This window comes from Myotis nattereri (genome assembly GCF_964212035.1).
Source record: "Myotis nattereri genome assembly, chromosome: 9".
In the NCBI taxonomy this organism is placed as follows: Eukaryota; Metazoa; Chordata; class Mammalia; order Chiroptera; family Vespertilionidae; genus Myotis; species Myotis nattereri.
The window spans coordinates 81,094,684-81,107,899 of NC_138084.1; the positions used below are offsets into that span (position 1 = coordinate 81,094,684).

A 13,216-nucleotide genomic window follows, 5' to 3' on the forward strand; every position below is an offset into this window, starting at 1 on the left:
CCATTGATATGCCAACTGCAATCAAGACTCAACTACAACAGCCCACACAGGGGCACATGTCAACTTTCCAGCTGGGGTGATGGAGGAGGCTGTGACACCAGACCCAACAGGACACCTGCTACAGTTGGCCACTCTATCACGCCTGAGAGACGGAGCAGCTCTACCTAATACATGTAAACAAACACAGGGAGGCTGCCAAAATGAGGAGACAAGGAAACATGTCCCAAATGAAAGAACAGAACAAAACTCCAGATAAAGAACTAAACACAATGGAGACAAGCAATCTACTAGATGTAGAGCTCAAAAGACTAGCTATAAAGATGCTCAAGGAACTTAATGAGGACCTCAACAGCATAAAAAAGGACCAGTCAGAAATGAATGATACACTAACTGAAATAAATAATAATTTACAGGGAACCAACAGTTGAGTACATGAAGTTAAGAATCAAATCTTCAATTTGGAATATAATGAAGCAAAAACACCCAATCAAAACAGCAAAAAGAAAAAGAATTCATTGCCCAGCTGGTGTTAAGTGTCATCCCATGCACTGGTTTAATTCCTGGTCAGGGTACATGTCTGGGTTGTGAGCTCGATCTCCAGTAGGGGGCATGCAGGAGGTAGCCCATCAGTCTTTCTCTCTCATCAATGCTTCTATCCCTCTCTCCCTCTCTCTTCATCTCTCTCTAAAAATCAATAAAAACATATTTTTTAAAATTAATCCAAAAATATGAGGATAGTGTAAGGGGCATTTGGGAAAACTTCAAGCAAACCAACATTTGCATTATGACAGAGAAGATAGAGCAAGAAATTGAAAAAAATAATGACAGAAAACTTCCTCTACCTGGTGAAAGAAATAGATTTACATGTCCTGGAAGCATAGAGACTCCCAAACAAGCGAAGCCTAAAGAGGCCCACACCAACACACATTACAATTAAAATGCCAAAGTTAAAGATAAAGAGAGAATCTTAAAAGCAGCAAGAGAAAAGCAGTTAGTTACCTACAAGGGAGCACCCATAACACTGTTAGCAGATTTCTCAACAGAAACTTTGCAGGCCAGAAGAGAATTGCAAGAAATATTCAAAGTGATGAAACACAAGGACCTACAACCAAGGTTATTCTACCCAACAAGGCTATCGTTTAGAATTGAAGGGCAGATAAAGAGCTTAGACAAGAAAAAGTTAAAGGAGTTCATCTGGAATAGTTCACTGTTTTCCCCGCTACCTGGTTCACTCCTATTCACCCATCACAGTTCAGCTCAGATGTCACCCTCAAGACCTTCTCTGCCTCCTGGACTATGTTAGGGTCCCTTCCATCACTCCTACGGCATATCTTTTCTCTTTCTCATTGTCAATCCCCTGAAATAATCTGTTTAGTGTCCACACTTCTTTTCATTCTCCACAAGAACTAGCTAGCATGTTCCTGCTATGTGACTAATACCTTGCATACACTACAGCACAGGAGACATTAAATATTGACTAAATAAATGATTTTGCCGAAGCACCTCCTAGGATTTCAGCTCTGCAACAAGTTAGGTCACTTGTCTGAGCATCTGTTTGCTAGAGTATGAGGTAGGGATAATAATACCTACCTTACAGGTTGTTTTGAGGATTAAATCATATATATTGGTAAAGCCCTTAGCATGGTGCCTGGTGTAGAATAAGCATGTGATTCATGCATGGTTAACAATCAAGAAAGGCTATATTAGTCTAGACACACCAGCAGATTTTGACATTCTCACTCTTTACCCTCTCCAACATTGAATTTTATGTTTTTAAGCATTTTTATAAATATTATAGGCCAAAAAAATGGCCTCTCATGGTCTTAGACCAACATGTGTTTTTAAGCCAACAGCTTTGTCAGTAAGATCACAGCACCCAAGGCTCCCAGCCCACACCGCACAGAGCTCCTCTCTTCCTGTCACAACTCGTTTGGGGGAGGGGTGTCTGGGAAGGGGTCTCCAATATGGGGGTGCACTATGCCACGCCCCAGCAGCTAAATGGCATGTACTGTTCACCGCACCCTCAGTGTTGCCAGTCCTCTTGCTTGTCCTGGGAAAAGAGATGAGGCCCAGCTCCCCACCAGCACAGGTGGCTGCCTCTGCCTCCACCAACCGTTTCCAAGTGACGTTGAGCCCAGCAGGCCCAAGGCTTCCCCACCCCCCCACTTCCTGTGTCGGCTCAGAACCTGCCTCCCCACCCAGCCCTGGTGCCTGCTTCGGGTGATGGTGCGTCTCCCTCTTCCAAAGGCCCCTTCCCAGCCCAGCACTGGGAGCAGTGGCCCCTTTCCTCGTCCTCAGGGGGGGTTGCACAAAAGGCCTTTGGTTTCTCTTCCAGAAGCACTAGGCCAGCGGGCCTGCGCCATCTCCGTTCAGTGAGTGTCCAGGGGGAGGAAGATGACATCGGGGAAGCTCTGGCGCATCCTGGGGCTCTGCTTCTTATCCGGTGAGTAGGATTGAACGAAAAGGGCAAGGCCCATGCCTACCGTGGTGCCATCCAGAGGTGCCAGGGGCGTCAGGCACTGGAGGTGTAAGGAGCTGTGTGTGCCACGGTAGCTGGGCTGGAGGCTGACAGGGAAACGTGGCCGGGTCCTCAGAGACCCATCGGGGAACAGCCAAAGAAAGGAATGGGGTGATCATCTCTCCTGAAAGCGGGCTCTGCCTTCAAGAAGGAGCTCCTCCTGTCCCTGGACTCCCAGCCCTTGGGAGCTGATTTGAAAGCAATGAGCAGAGCCGAGGGTGCTCCTTGGTGGGGGGATGCTGGCTGGTTGAACCCCAGCTCTGTGCAGGATGTAGCCAGCTTCCCACGAGACAGCAAAACACCCCATAGTTTTCAGTGACTCAAGAGCTTTCCATTGTGTAGTCCTTTGTGAAGCAAAGCGGAGTAATGGATAAATAACCAAGAGTGTTTTTCATCTCTATATATAAAAGTCTAAGTGACCGTTACAACCGGCCGACCAAACAACCGGTTGACTGGTCGCTTTGATGTGCACTGACCACCAGGGGGCAGACGCTTAATGCAGGAGCTGCCCCCTGGTGGTCAGTGCGCTCCCACAGCCAACCTCCCGAAGTCCCTCTCCCCGCTGGCCAGGCCAAGGGGTCCCACCTGTGCACAAATTCGTGCACCGGGGCTCTAGTATCTCATATAAGATACATTTCTTTAAGGTTGCCATTTACTGAGTTCTAGCTACTCTGTAAAAAAAAAAAAACCTTCACATGTGTTAACCAGGTTATCCTCACCTCCATCTTGGAAGGTAAACATCGCCTCCTATTTTGGAGATGAAGAAACCGATCCTCACAGAGGTTAAAGAACTTGTTTAAAACCCCACGGAGTGCTGAGCTGACCCGGGAGCTGCCTCTGGCTGCAGGCTGCGCCCTTGGTGGCTGCACACAGAGGGCGATGGCTCCGGAGGCTGGTTTCAGGGCCCTGGGAAGTGCCCCCAGGGGGCTCCCACCTCAGCCACCTCCGCGGGGTCTGCACGGCCTGCTCCTTCCTGAGTGCCTCGAATGTGCACACAGCCCGGACCTTGTTAGGCTGCAGCTTGGGCTGGGGCTCGGGATAGGGGTTGCGATTCTGCGTGTCTAACAGGCTCTCCGGCTCAGTCCACTTCTGGTCTTGGTCCCAGGGACACGTGCTGAGTGTCAGGGGCAGGAGTGGCTCCTGAGGAAGTAGCGGGTGTTTCCCTTAGAGGCCTGTAGGGTAAAGGGTGCTTTGCAGAGAGAAAAGGAGAGGGAGGGGGGGAGGGAAAGAAAGAAGGGGGAAGGGAAAGAAGGAGGAAGAGAGAGAGAGAGAGAGAGAGAGAGAGAGAGAGAGAGAGAGAGAGATTATCAAAGACCCACGCTCTCCTGGCCATTTGGCCCCAGGAGGCTGTGCCCCCCTGCTATGGGTGTGGGAGAGGGCAGAGGTGTGGTCTCAGCCAGTGTGGGGGCTTTGGGTTAGAGGGGCCAGGTACACAGAGACCTTCAGGCAAACAAACCCAGGGCAACTGGTCAGGGTGCCGAATCCCAGTTACTGCAGAGCGAGGGCCGAGCCCGGGAGGGACCAGGCTTCTGCTGCACAGGCTGCATCCGGGAGTAACCAGAGCCTCAAACATGTCCATCTCCCAAATGCAAAACCAACGGAAACACTGAGACATCGCCCAGCAGGAGCAGGAACGAGAACGCCAACGCCGCCCTCCCCAGAGCTCGTGGGCCTCCCGGGGCCAGAGACCAGTTTCCACCCTGAAGGCGTGGCTGCCGGTTCTGCCGTCACCCAAAAGGCAGCCGGCCTTGTCTGCCTCCTGTTTGTCAAATACTGTGTTTTCGCGTTGAGTGCGAGGTGCTGTCTCGCTCTGCTTCACCCCGGATTGGCCAGGAGTTGGGGTACAGGAGTGACTCACCCACAGGGTGTGGGCAGGACGATCAGGTGTTTGGAAAGGGTCAGGCAGGACAGGCGCTCTGCCTGGAACTGCAGGCACCACACGCTGACTAACTCTGCTTTCTTATTTTTTTCCAGTTGGCGCTTGGGGGCAAGAAGGTGAGATACACGTTCTTTCCTTGTTATGAAATCCGCCCACAGTCTTCATGTGTGTGAGGGGAGCTGGCCTCGCACAGGCTTCCACCCACACGTAGCAGGGGTTGCTGCCACCTGGTCCTTTGCTTTTCCTGCCGAAGTCTGGAGAAGGTCTGGCTGTGGCCAGGGGGAGGGAGATCACAGAGACCGTAGGAACTAGTGAGTCCTGACCATTCGGAAGGAAACAGGTAGGACTATTACATCGAGCGAAAGTGCCACCCATCTCATTGCTTGCTCCCTAGTTGGTGTGAGGTGCTGAGGAGGGTATGTAATACTCTGTGTGTGCGCGCGTGTGCGCGTGTGTGCACATGCTTACGCGTGGGCCTGGCCTGGGCTGCCGGTCTCAGCGCTCGCAGTGCAGCCCGTGTCCCAGTGTAAGTCGGCTCCTCCAGACTGCGCGCGGCTGTGTCCCGGCGGCCACGGTGCGGCCTGCTGTGCCAGTGTCCTCGGATCTTTTCTTTTCTTTCTCTTTTTTCCGTGCAGCACGCTTTAACGTTCATTGTTGACAAACGGGGGGTGTCCGACGCATGGATCTGTTCCAGGGTGGCTCCCCCCTTCCGCAGGCTATTGCCGTTCAGGGTTGATTTCCTTCAGATTTGGTTTCCGTTCAGCGCAGACCCCCTCGGGGCTCGCTGCCGCCGCACGCGGGCTAGGCCTGCTTCTCCCGCTTTCTCCAGGCAGATTGACAGCTAAGCTGGTGGACATTCACGGTGTACAAGGTGATGATTTGGAATAGGAATTGTGAAATGATCACTCAGAATTCATTTGTGTAAATGACCGTCAGTTGTTCAATGTAGGACGTAGGGCCCCGAACCGTTTTCACATGTAGCCCTGGGCATCTGGAGACCTCGCCCAGGGGAGCAGGATCCGATCTTCCCGTCGCTAGAAGTATTACTAATGGTTTCTCATGCTTTCTTTTTCAGAGAATACAGAAATTGGTAAGAGAATGTTTGCTCTTTACAACCCCTTTTCAAATGTGGAACCCAATGGTCGTGGGGGACAATCGCCATAACACACACTGAGGACCAGAACTGCCAGAGGAAACGTGCGGTCCTTTCTCAGGGGGCGTGTGGGCTTGTTGCTGTCACGTGTGTCCCTGAGCATACACTCCGGGAAGAAGATGCCTGTGGGTGAGGTCAGAGCCACCACAAGCGTTTGTGTAAATCGCAGAGACTGTGTCTGAGTCACCTGGCCGGGCACAAAATAGGTGCTCAATGCATATTCTTTGAGTGAATGAGTGATCAGACACATAAATGCATCATTAATTCCCTCCCCTCAAGAACCAAATGGCCTGTGTGAGAGAGAAACTCGTGGTAGCATAGTGCGTTGTATGCTATGAGGTGGGCAGATGCGGAGTAAAGTAAAATATAAAAAGAGGGGTGGCCAACTCTACAGAGAGTCGCTGGGGAGCGCTCCCCAGTGGGGCTATTCCTGAGCTGAGTTTTAAACAATGAGCTTGTATTTTAGGGGGAAAGAGTATTATAGGCAGAGGGGAGGACTGCGCAGGACGAACGGAGAGTCTAACTCTGAGTTAGCTGCCATATCTGAGTCCTGGCAGGACTGGCTGCTGGGTTTCTTTAATAATTTATGAAACATCTCCGTTCCCCAGCATCATCATGTGTAAAGTGGAAAGAATAACGTGGAAAGAAACGTGGTTTGCAGGGTTGTTGTGAGGGCTGAGGAGTAATTCTCGTAGAATATTACCTGGGCTCGGGAAGACAGTTGGTGAATTTTAGCTGTTATATGGGAAGCATGCAGCCTAATAATGGGCATTGAAGCTTATTGAGCATGGATGTTCTGGATATTACCCTAAATATTTTACCCATTTCCTCATCTAACATCCCTATTCTACAGAAAACCAAGGTTAGAAAACAATAGTCCAATCACAGAGGTTAGTGTAAATGCAGGCTTAGCTGACCCTGAAGCTCCTGTTCTCCGCCGCTATGAACACGGCGTCTGGGTGCGAATAAATCTTTGTGAGCAGATCCTGCTTCTGAGCATGCACATCCAGGCCGTTGTGAGCATGTGTAAGTCTAGGCTCTGCTGCTGAATTTGTGCCGATAAAAGTTGTGAACCATTTTCTTTACACTTTCTTGTCCACACACCAAGCAGTGAAATGTCTACTTCCTTTTAAATCATTTTATGTATGATTTCTCTTTATTTAACATTTCTAAAAAAGGGCAGTGCTGAAAAATTATTCCTAAGTCAAAATAACACCACTGCCTGTTGTCGGTGTGCTCCACTCCCCATTGGCAGCAGGTGGAGAACCGTGGGGAACGGCCTGTTTGCATTCCCTGGGCCTCAGCAGAGAGCCGCTCTGTTCTCCATGGAGCAGAACCTTCCAGGGAAGGAGGGGAGAGCTCACCTTGTTCTTACGTGTCTGCTCTGTTCCATAACCCGCCTAGTCCTCACAGGTAACTGGTGAGGTAGAGGGTTTTTAGCTCCATTTTCCAGAAAGAAACTGAGGCTTAGAGAAGTTAAAACGACTTGCCCTTGGTCACAGCCTAAGGCAGATCTGGAATTCAAACACAGGACTTCAGACTCGGCCCAGGGCCCTGTCCCCAGCAGCACCTGTAGCAAAACACACTCAACAGAGAGAGGGCTCTCTCTCTCTCTCTCTCTCTCTCTCTCTCTCTCTATATATATATATATATATATATATATATATATATATATATATTTTTATTATTTTTTTTTAATTGATGTCAGAGAAAGGGAGAGAGAGAGAAACATCAATGATGAGAGAGAATCATGAATCAGCTGCCTCCTGCACGCCCGCCACTGGGGATCTAGCCTGCAATCCAGGCATGTGCCCTGACCAGGAATTGAACCGTGACCCCCTGGTTCACAGGTCGACGCTCAACCACTGAGCCTCACCAGCCGAGCAGGCTGTCCTGTTGCACCACCCCCTCCCCTCTCTTCCAGCTGCCCTCTCCAGGCTAAAGCACAGCCTAGTGCAGGCCAGGGTCCCAGCCACAAGTCTTTCAAGAAACAAGCCCTGCAGCCCCACAGCCCCGCAGCCCTGGGGGAAGTCGCCCGCTGTGGGGAATGTGCTGGATCCCCAACCCAATAGGGATTTCGGTCGTCCTCCCTCTAACAAAATAATTGGGAGTTGATAATATTCAGGAACATTTAAAATAAAGCCACTTTTTATTGGAAGAACCATTCCCTTAAAATGTATATAGTGCTTCCCATAATTTAAGGGCACACACTGGTATATTCTCAATTTGATGGATCTGAGTTGTATCTGTAAAGTTCCCCATGGACTAACTACATATAGCCCTTTAAGGCTCAGGGCACCCTGAGGATGGGCCTCTGTGGGAATCCCTGGGGACAGTGTCCAGTCTCACTTGGAAAATGTTACCTACAACTTAACCTTAAACCAGGGTATTTCCTGACCATTCTCTCCTCTTCTCACTTCCAGGTGACCTTTCACCCCCTCTAAAGAGTAAGTGAGCCCTTCGCTGAGGTGTGCCTGGCAAGGGTGCGCGTCAGTGTGGACAGAAGGAAAGGAGTCGAATGAGAGATACTCCTGAGAACGGAGGCCCTTCCCACAGTATCTTCCCAACTCCTGTTTCAGAAGCACTGCAAGCAGGGGCTTTCATCGTCTCTCTTTGCTTCCATTTTCTCCTTCCCAAGTCCCCGTGTCCACACCTAAATGCTAAAGTCACTTTCAGAAAGCTGTCTAGTCCCTAGTCCCTGTTTTGCAGGGGGGCGGGGGGGGAAGGGAGCGGGTTGGTTTTGTTGTTGTTTCATTAATCCTCACCCAAGGATATTTTTTTTCCGTTGCTTTTCAGAGAGAAAAGAAAGAGGGGAGGGAGGGAGGGATGCAGGGAGAGAGAAAGAGAAACATCGATGTGAGAGAGACACATTGATCGGGTACCTCCTGCACACTCCTCAACCGGGGACAGGGAGCAAATCCAACCCTAGACCCTTCCATGTGTGGACTGACGCCCTAACCACTGAACACACTAGCCATGACTGGCCTCCCTTTGGCATAACCCCGCTGTCATGGCCTTCAGCCAGCAGAGTTCCCTTTTGACAACAAAATCTAAGGCCCGAATGACAGATGACTTTCTGCATCTGGTTGGCTCTTTTGTTGCTACTTAGCATTTCCTGAACCCTTACCGGTTTCTTCTTCCGATTTCCCTTCCTTCTCTCCCTCCCCAGGATTTAAAGTCTCCATCTCCGGAACCAGGGTGGAGGTGACATGTCCTGGTTCTGAACAGGACCCTGATTCTGAACCAATAAAATGGGAAAGAAACGGTGTACTACTAAAAGATCAGCAAGAGGAACACCTAATACTAGACAATTTCTCCGAAATGGAAAACAGTGGTCATTACACCTGCTACAGAGGCAACTCGAAAAATGGCAACTATCTCTACCTGAAAGCAAGAGGTAATGCAGGGCTCCAGCGCAAGCGCGCCTAGACTCCTTAGGGAGGACCATTGCCAAAGGGCTGCTCCGTTCCCCCCTCACCCAGCTCTCAGCCCCGGCCCCTCTGTGCCTCTCCCACACTCAGTACTGGGACTGCCTGGGCCTCAGGCACCCAAGTTTTCGGCAACTTCGATTAAACACCAAGCGGGGGGGCGGGCGGGGCTGTCTAGGTAAGCTCTGTCAGCACTCCACCTACAACTCTTAGGAGACGGGAGGGGGCATTGCCTCGCAGCACTCCCAGGTGGTGGCACCCAGTGTGAGCTTGCCTGATGCTTTATGCAGGTGTGCGTCCTTCCCAAGGGTTTGCAGAAGAGACGCAAAGATGCTGCAATAAAATGGCATCTACGAAGGCCTCGGAATAAACTGACAGCAGCTAACATTTACCGGTGCTTAAGTTTCAAGCACTAGACCATGGACCTGCCTGGGACTTGTTGTCAGTCCTCACCCAGGATATCTTTCCAGTGATTCTTAGAGAGCGTGAAAGAGAGAGGGGGAGATAGAGAGAAACTCGAAGTGAGAGAAACATATCGATTGGTTGCCTCCTGCACGTGCCCGACCAGGGCCCGGGCCGGGGAGGAGCCTGCAACCGAGGTACCTGCCCTTGACCGGAATTGAACCCAGGACCTTTTGGTCCACAGGCAGATGCTCTATCCACTGACCCACACCGGCCAGGGCAGACTTTTTTTTCTCATGTCATCCTCCCCAACAACCACGAGTGAAGTATCATGTTATTCCCATATAGACGAGGGAACAGAGTCTTTGGGGGTTGAAAGCACCTTCACCATTCTCACAGCCAGTGAGCAATGGAGCTGGGACTTGAACCAGACTGCCTGACGCCAGAGCTTCTCCCCGTAATGGCCACACTTTGTGGTGGTTCTAAACCAGGGGTCCTCAAACTACGGCCCGCGGGCCACATGCAAATACAAATATTGTATTTGCTCCCGTTTTGTTTGTTTCTTTACTTCAAAATAAGATCTGTGCAGTGTGCATAGGAATTTGTGCATAGTTTTATGTAAAGTATAGTCGGGCCCTCCAGCGGTCTGAGGGACAGTGAACTGGCCCCCTGTTTAGAAAGTTTGAGGACCCCTGCTCTAAACATACGGAACGGAGGCTCGGCTCTAGCGGTGGCCAGCGTGTGAGGTTTGAAGGGAGAACCGCTTCGTCGGTCCCTCCCCCGTCTCCGTGTCTTCCGTTCTCGGTGACTTCTCCCCTCCCCACGCCCGCCCGCAGTGTGTGAGAACTGCATGGAGGTGGACGTGCTGGCCGTGGCTGGGATCATCGTGGCCGACATCTGCGTCACCCTGGGCCTGCTGCTGCTGGTGTATTACTGGAGCAAGAATAGGAAGGCCAAGGCCAAGCCCATGGCCAGAGGCGCAGGTGCCGGCGGCAGGCCCGGTGGTAAGAGCACGGTTGTGGGGAGGAGAGGCCGCAGAGGGGGCGTCCAGCCTGGGCAGGGTGGGCAGCAAGCCACAGCGGCCGAGACGGCTTCTGTAGACACACACTGTGCTGCTGAGATCTTCACACAGGCTTCCACCCTCAGGTCGCCCTTCTCCTTCCACCGCAGGAAAGTGCAAACAGCTCCGCACGGGCACGGGCTCCCTCCAGCGCCTGTCCAGGGTCCGGAACAATCCGACTCCACCTGCCGGGGGGCGGGGGGGGGGGTGACACCTCGGGACACTGGTTCCCGCCTTTTCCTTTCCCTTCCTCCATGAGAAAGGAAATCGAGGAAGGACCCTGAGCTGAGGAAAGTCACAAATTGGTTAAGAGCAGTGGGGCATCGTGATGGGCTCAAAGAAAGAAAGGAGAGAGGCGGCTGAATGGAAGAGGGAGAGGGCGAGGAGGGAACACAGGGTTTGCCATCCTCCATCTGGTCTGATTGCCTAAGACTGGCGTTCCCGCATGAAAACAGATCTTTCCCCCCACCCCACCCCCCCCACAGGACAAAACAAGGAGAGGCCACCGCCAGTTCCCAATCCGGACTATGAGGTAACAGGGACAGAGGGGGACAGGTCTCCCTAGAGGAGCGGGCGCAGTGGGACTGCTCGTTGGGCCGGCACACCTTCACGCCCTCGCGCGGACTCCGAGACACTCCCCCCTTTACAGGGCGGCAGGGCCCCTCGCAGGTGGCGCAGTTCCCACCCACGGAGCAGCCAGCTCGTTCTTTTTCTTTTTTTAACGTATTTTCATTGATTTCAGAGGGAAAGGGAGAGGGAGAGAGAGAGAAACATCAGTGATGAAGAGCATCATTGGCCAGCTGCCTCCTGCAGGTCCCCTGCGGGGGACTGAGCCTGCGCCCTGGGTATGTGGCCCTTGAATCTAACCGGGGACCCACCATTCCGCAGGCCGAGGTTCTATCCACGGAGTCAAACCAGCCAGGCTGGTTTCTTTCTCCATCAGCTGGGACACACCAGGGATAACACATATGTGAATTCTAGCATGATGAACTCGGGGCTGGTGTTCCCCCAGCAGGCACCAGCACAGTCATGCCAGTTGTTGAATGACTCAACTGCTTCCCTGACACAGAGCTCCCGGCTTCCCCCGCCCGCACACACTGCCAGACACCCGGCCTCTGCGCCCTGCGCTGCCTCTTGACTGGACAGCGGAAGGGCTCCTGCCTGGCTAGCAGACGGCCATCAGGGTCCTTCTGCTTGGCTGCTGTGCGCGACTCCCCACTGCTCAACACTGTTGCTGTCAGGCTTGAACACACCCAGCAAATATTTACTGGGCACCAGCCAAGCACATGGTGTTGACTTTCCTGTGACTTTATTTCATTCTGACCGAAGCTCTGGGGCGTGTGTCTTCGACTCTCATTGTTGAGATGGGGACGCTGACTCCCAGGGGGAGTGACCAGAGCCAGGCTGTTGCCAGGCAATGCCAGCCGGCCTCCCAGCGCCTGGTCCAAGGCTCTTGCCTTTGCTCCGTAGCTAGATCCTCGGAGGCCCGGCTTCCTCCTGCCCTGCTGACCGCCCTCTCCGCTCCCTTCCCCACAGCCCATCAGGAAAGGCCAGAGGGAGCTGTACTCCGGACTGAACCAGAGAGGCGTCTGACACTCCTGAGCACCGCCTCCCATGGCCAGGCCTGGCTCCTCCCCCTCCAGGCACCTGCTCCACCCTGGACCCCCCAGGAGATCTGTCCCCCTGTCCAGAGGGAACTCCCACCTGCAGCCTGGCCCCCCAACCTCTCTGCTGGAAGCAGGCCTAGGATATTGCTGCCTCGCTGTTCTTTGAAATATCATCGCTACTCACCTATCACCCTGCACGTTCGCCAGGATATTTACGTCTGCTCTTCGCCACCACTCCCTCCTCTCTCCTCTGTGGCTGTTCCCTCGGCGCCCTCCTGCTGCTGCGTATAAGTTGCCCCCAACCTCACTGTCCCACCTGCTGTTCTGTTTGTCAGCTCTCTTTTGGGGGACCCTCTGGGCGAGTGCCCTGGGTCCGCGCTGGCAGGGGGCCCGGCCCAGAGCTTCCTCTCCCCTTCTCCACTGCCCCCGCCAGGGTCACTTCCATCCCGGTGAACAGGCTGGGCTCCTGTCGGCGGGCGGGCGAGAGAAGAAATAAAGTGCCCTTGGCTGAAAGAATCGCTGTCCTCTTTTCTGGGAGGCCTTCGAGGCTGCCTTGTGTCCTGAAACAGCTCCGGTCCTTCTGCCTGTGACTGACCCCCCTGTGGTCCCAGCACCACTGTCTTCCCAGGGGCAGGCGTCATCTCTTTGGAGAGGGCACCAGGGAACCAGAGAGAGAACATTTGACTCACTTCTCTTGGGCAAAAACATCAAAGGTGGCAGAGAGTGGTCAGTTCCTACAGTGGCTGAGGCCGAAGCAGAGGCTTCAAAGGCAGATGCAGGCAGCAGGTGACAGAGTGCAGGGCCAGGGGTGGGGCGGTGTTGGGATCCAGCCCCAGCAGGTCCAGGGGTTCCCCACAGGTGTGGGCAGAGTCGGTGAAGAATGAAGGACACGGAGGCAGTGTTCAGGTGATCATCATAGCCAGGTTCCTCTAGCCAGGATCTCCAGCGAGGTTCTGTGTTTATTGTCTTGTGACATCTGTATTTATACCAGTTGATTTTAATACTATCAATTCTATTCCAAAGGTTAGGGCGTTTCTTATCTCCATTCCAGGGAGTCAAGATTATGTAGCTTAAGCGTGATTGTTCTTGTTCGTAGTTAAAGTGATTAACTACCCGCCTGGCATTTAGTTAAGGGGTTTTATTCCCTCCCTAACTTCAGGGGAAAATCC

General features: G+C 52.6%; 1 protein-coding gene across 2 annotated transcripts; it reads left to right on the forward strand.

The window, feature by feature from the left end:
- The first annotated feature begins 2,052 nt into the window (after positions 1–2,052).
- Positions 2,053–12,557, forward strand: CD3E (CD3 epsilon subunit of T-cell receptor complex). Of its 2 annotated transcripts, XM_081099492.1 has the most exons (9): positions 2,053–2,226; positions 2,336–2,443; positions 4,493–4,513; positions 5,473–5,487; positions 7,974–7,997; positions 8,720–8,947; positions 10,217–10,384; positions 10,926–10,972; positions 11,977–12,557. In XM_081099492.1, exons 2-9 carry the CDS (start codon positions 2,395–2,397, stop codon positions 12,031–12,033), a joined length of 609 nt encoding a protein of 202 aa, XP_080955618.1. In that variant the 5' UTR covers positions 2,053–2,226; positions 2,336–2,394; the 3' UTR covers positions 12,034–12,557. The 2 variants fall into 2 exon arrangements, with proteins under 2 accessions (XP_080955618.1, XP_080955619.1); XM_081099493.1 differs by having other exon boundaries at positions 2,219–2,443.
- The last annotated feature ends 659 nt before the right edge of the window (positions 12,558–13,216 follow it).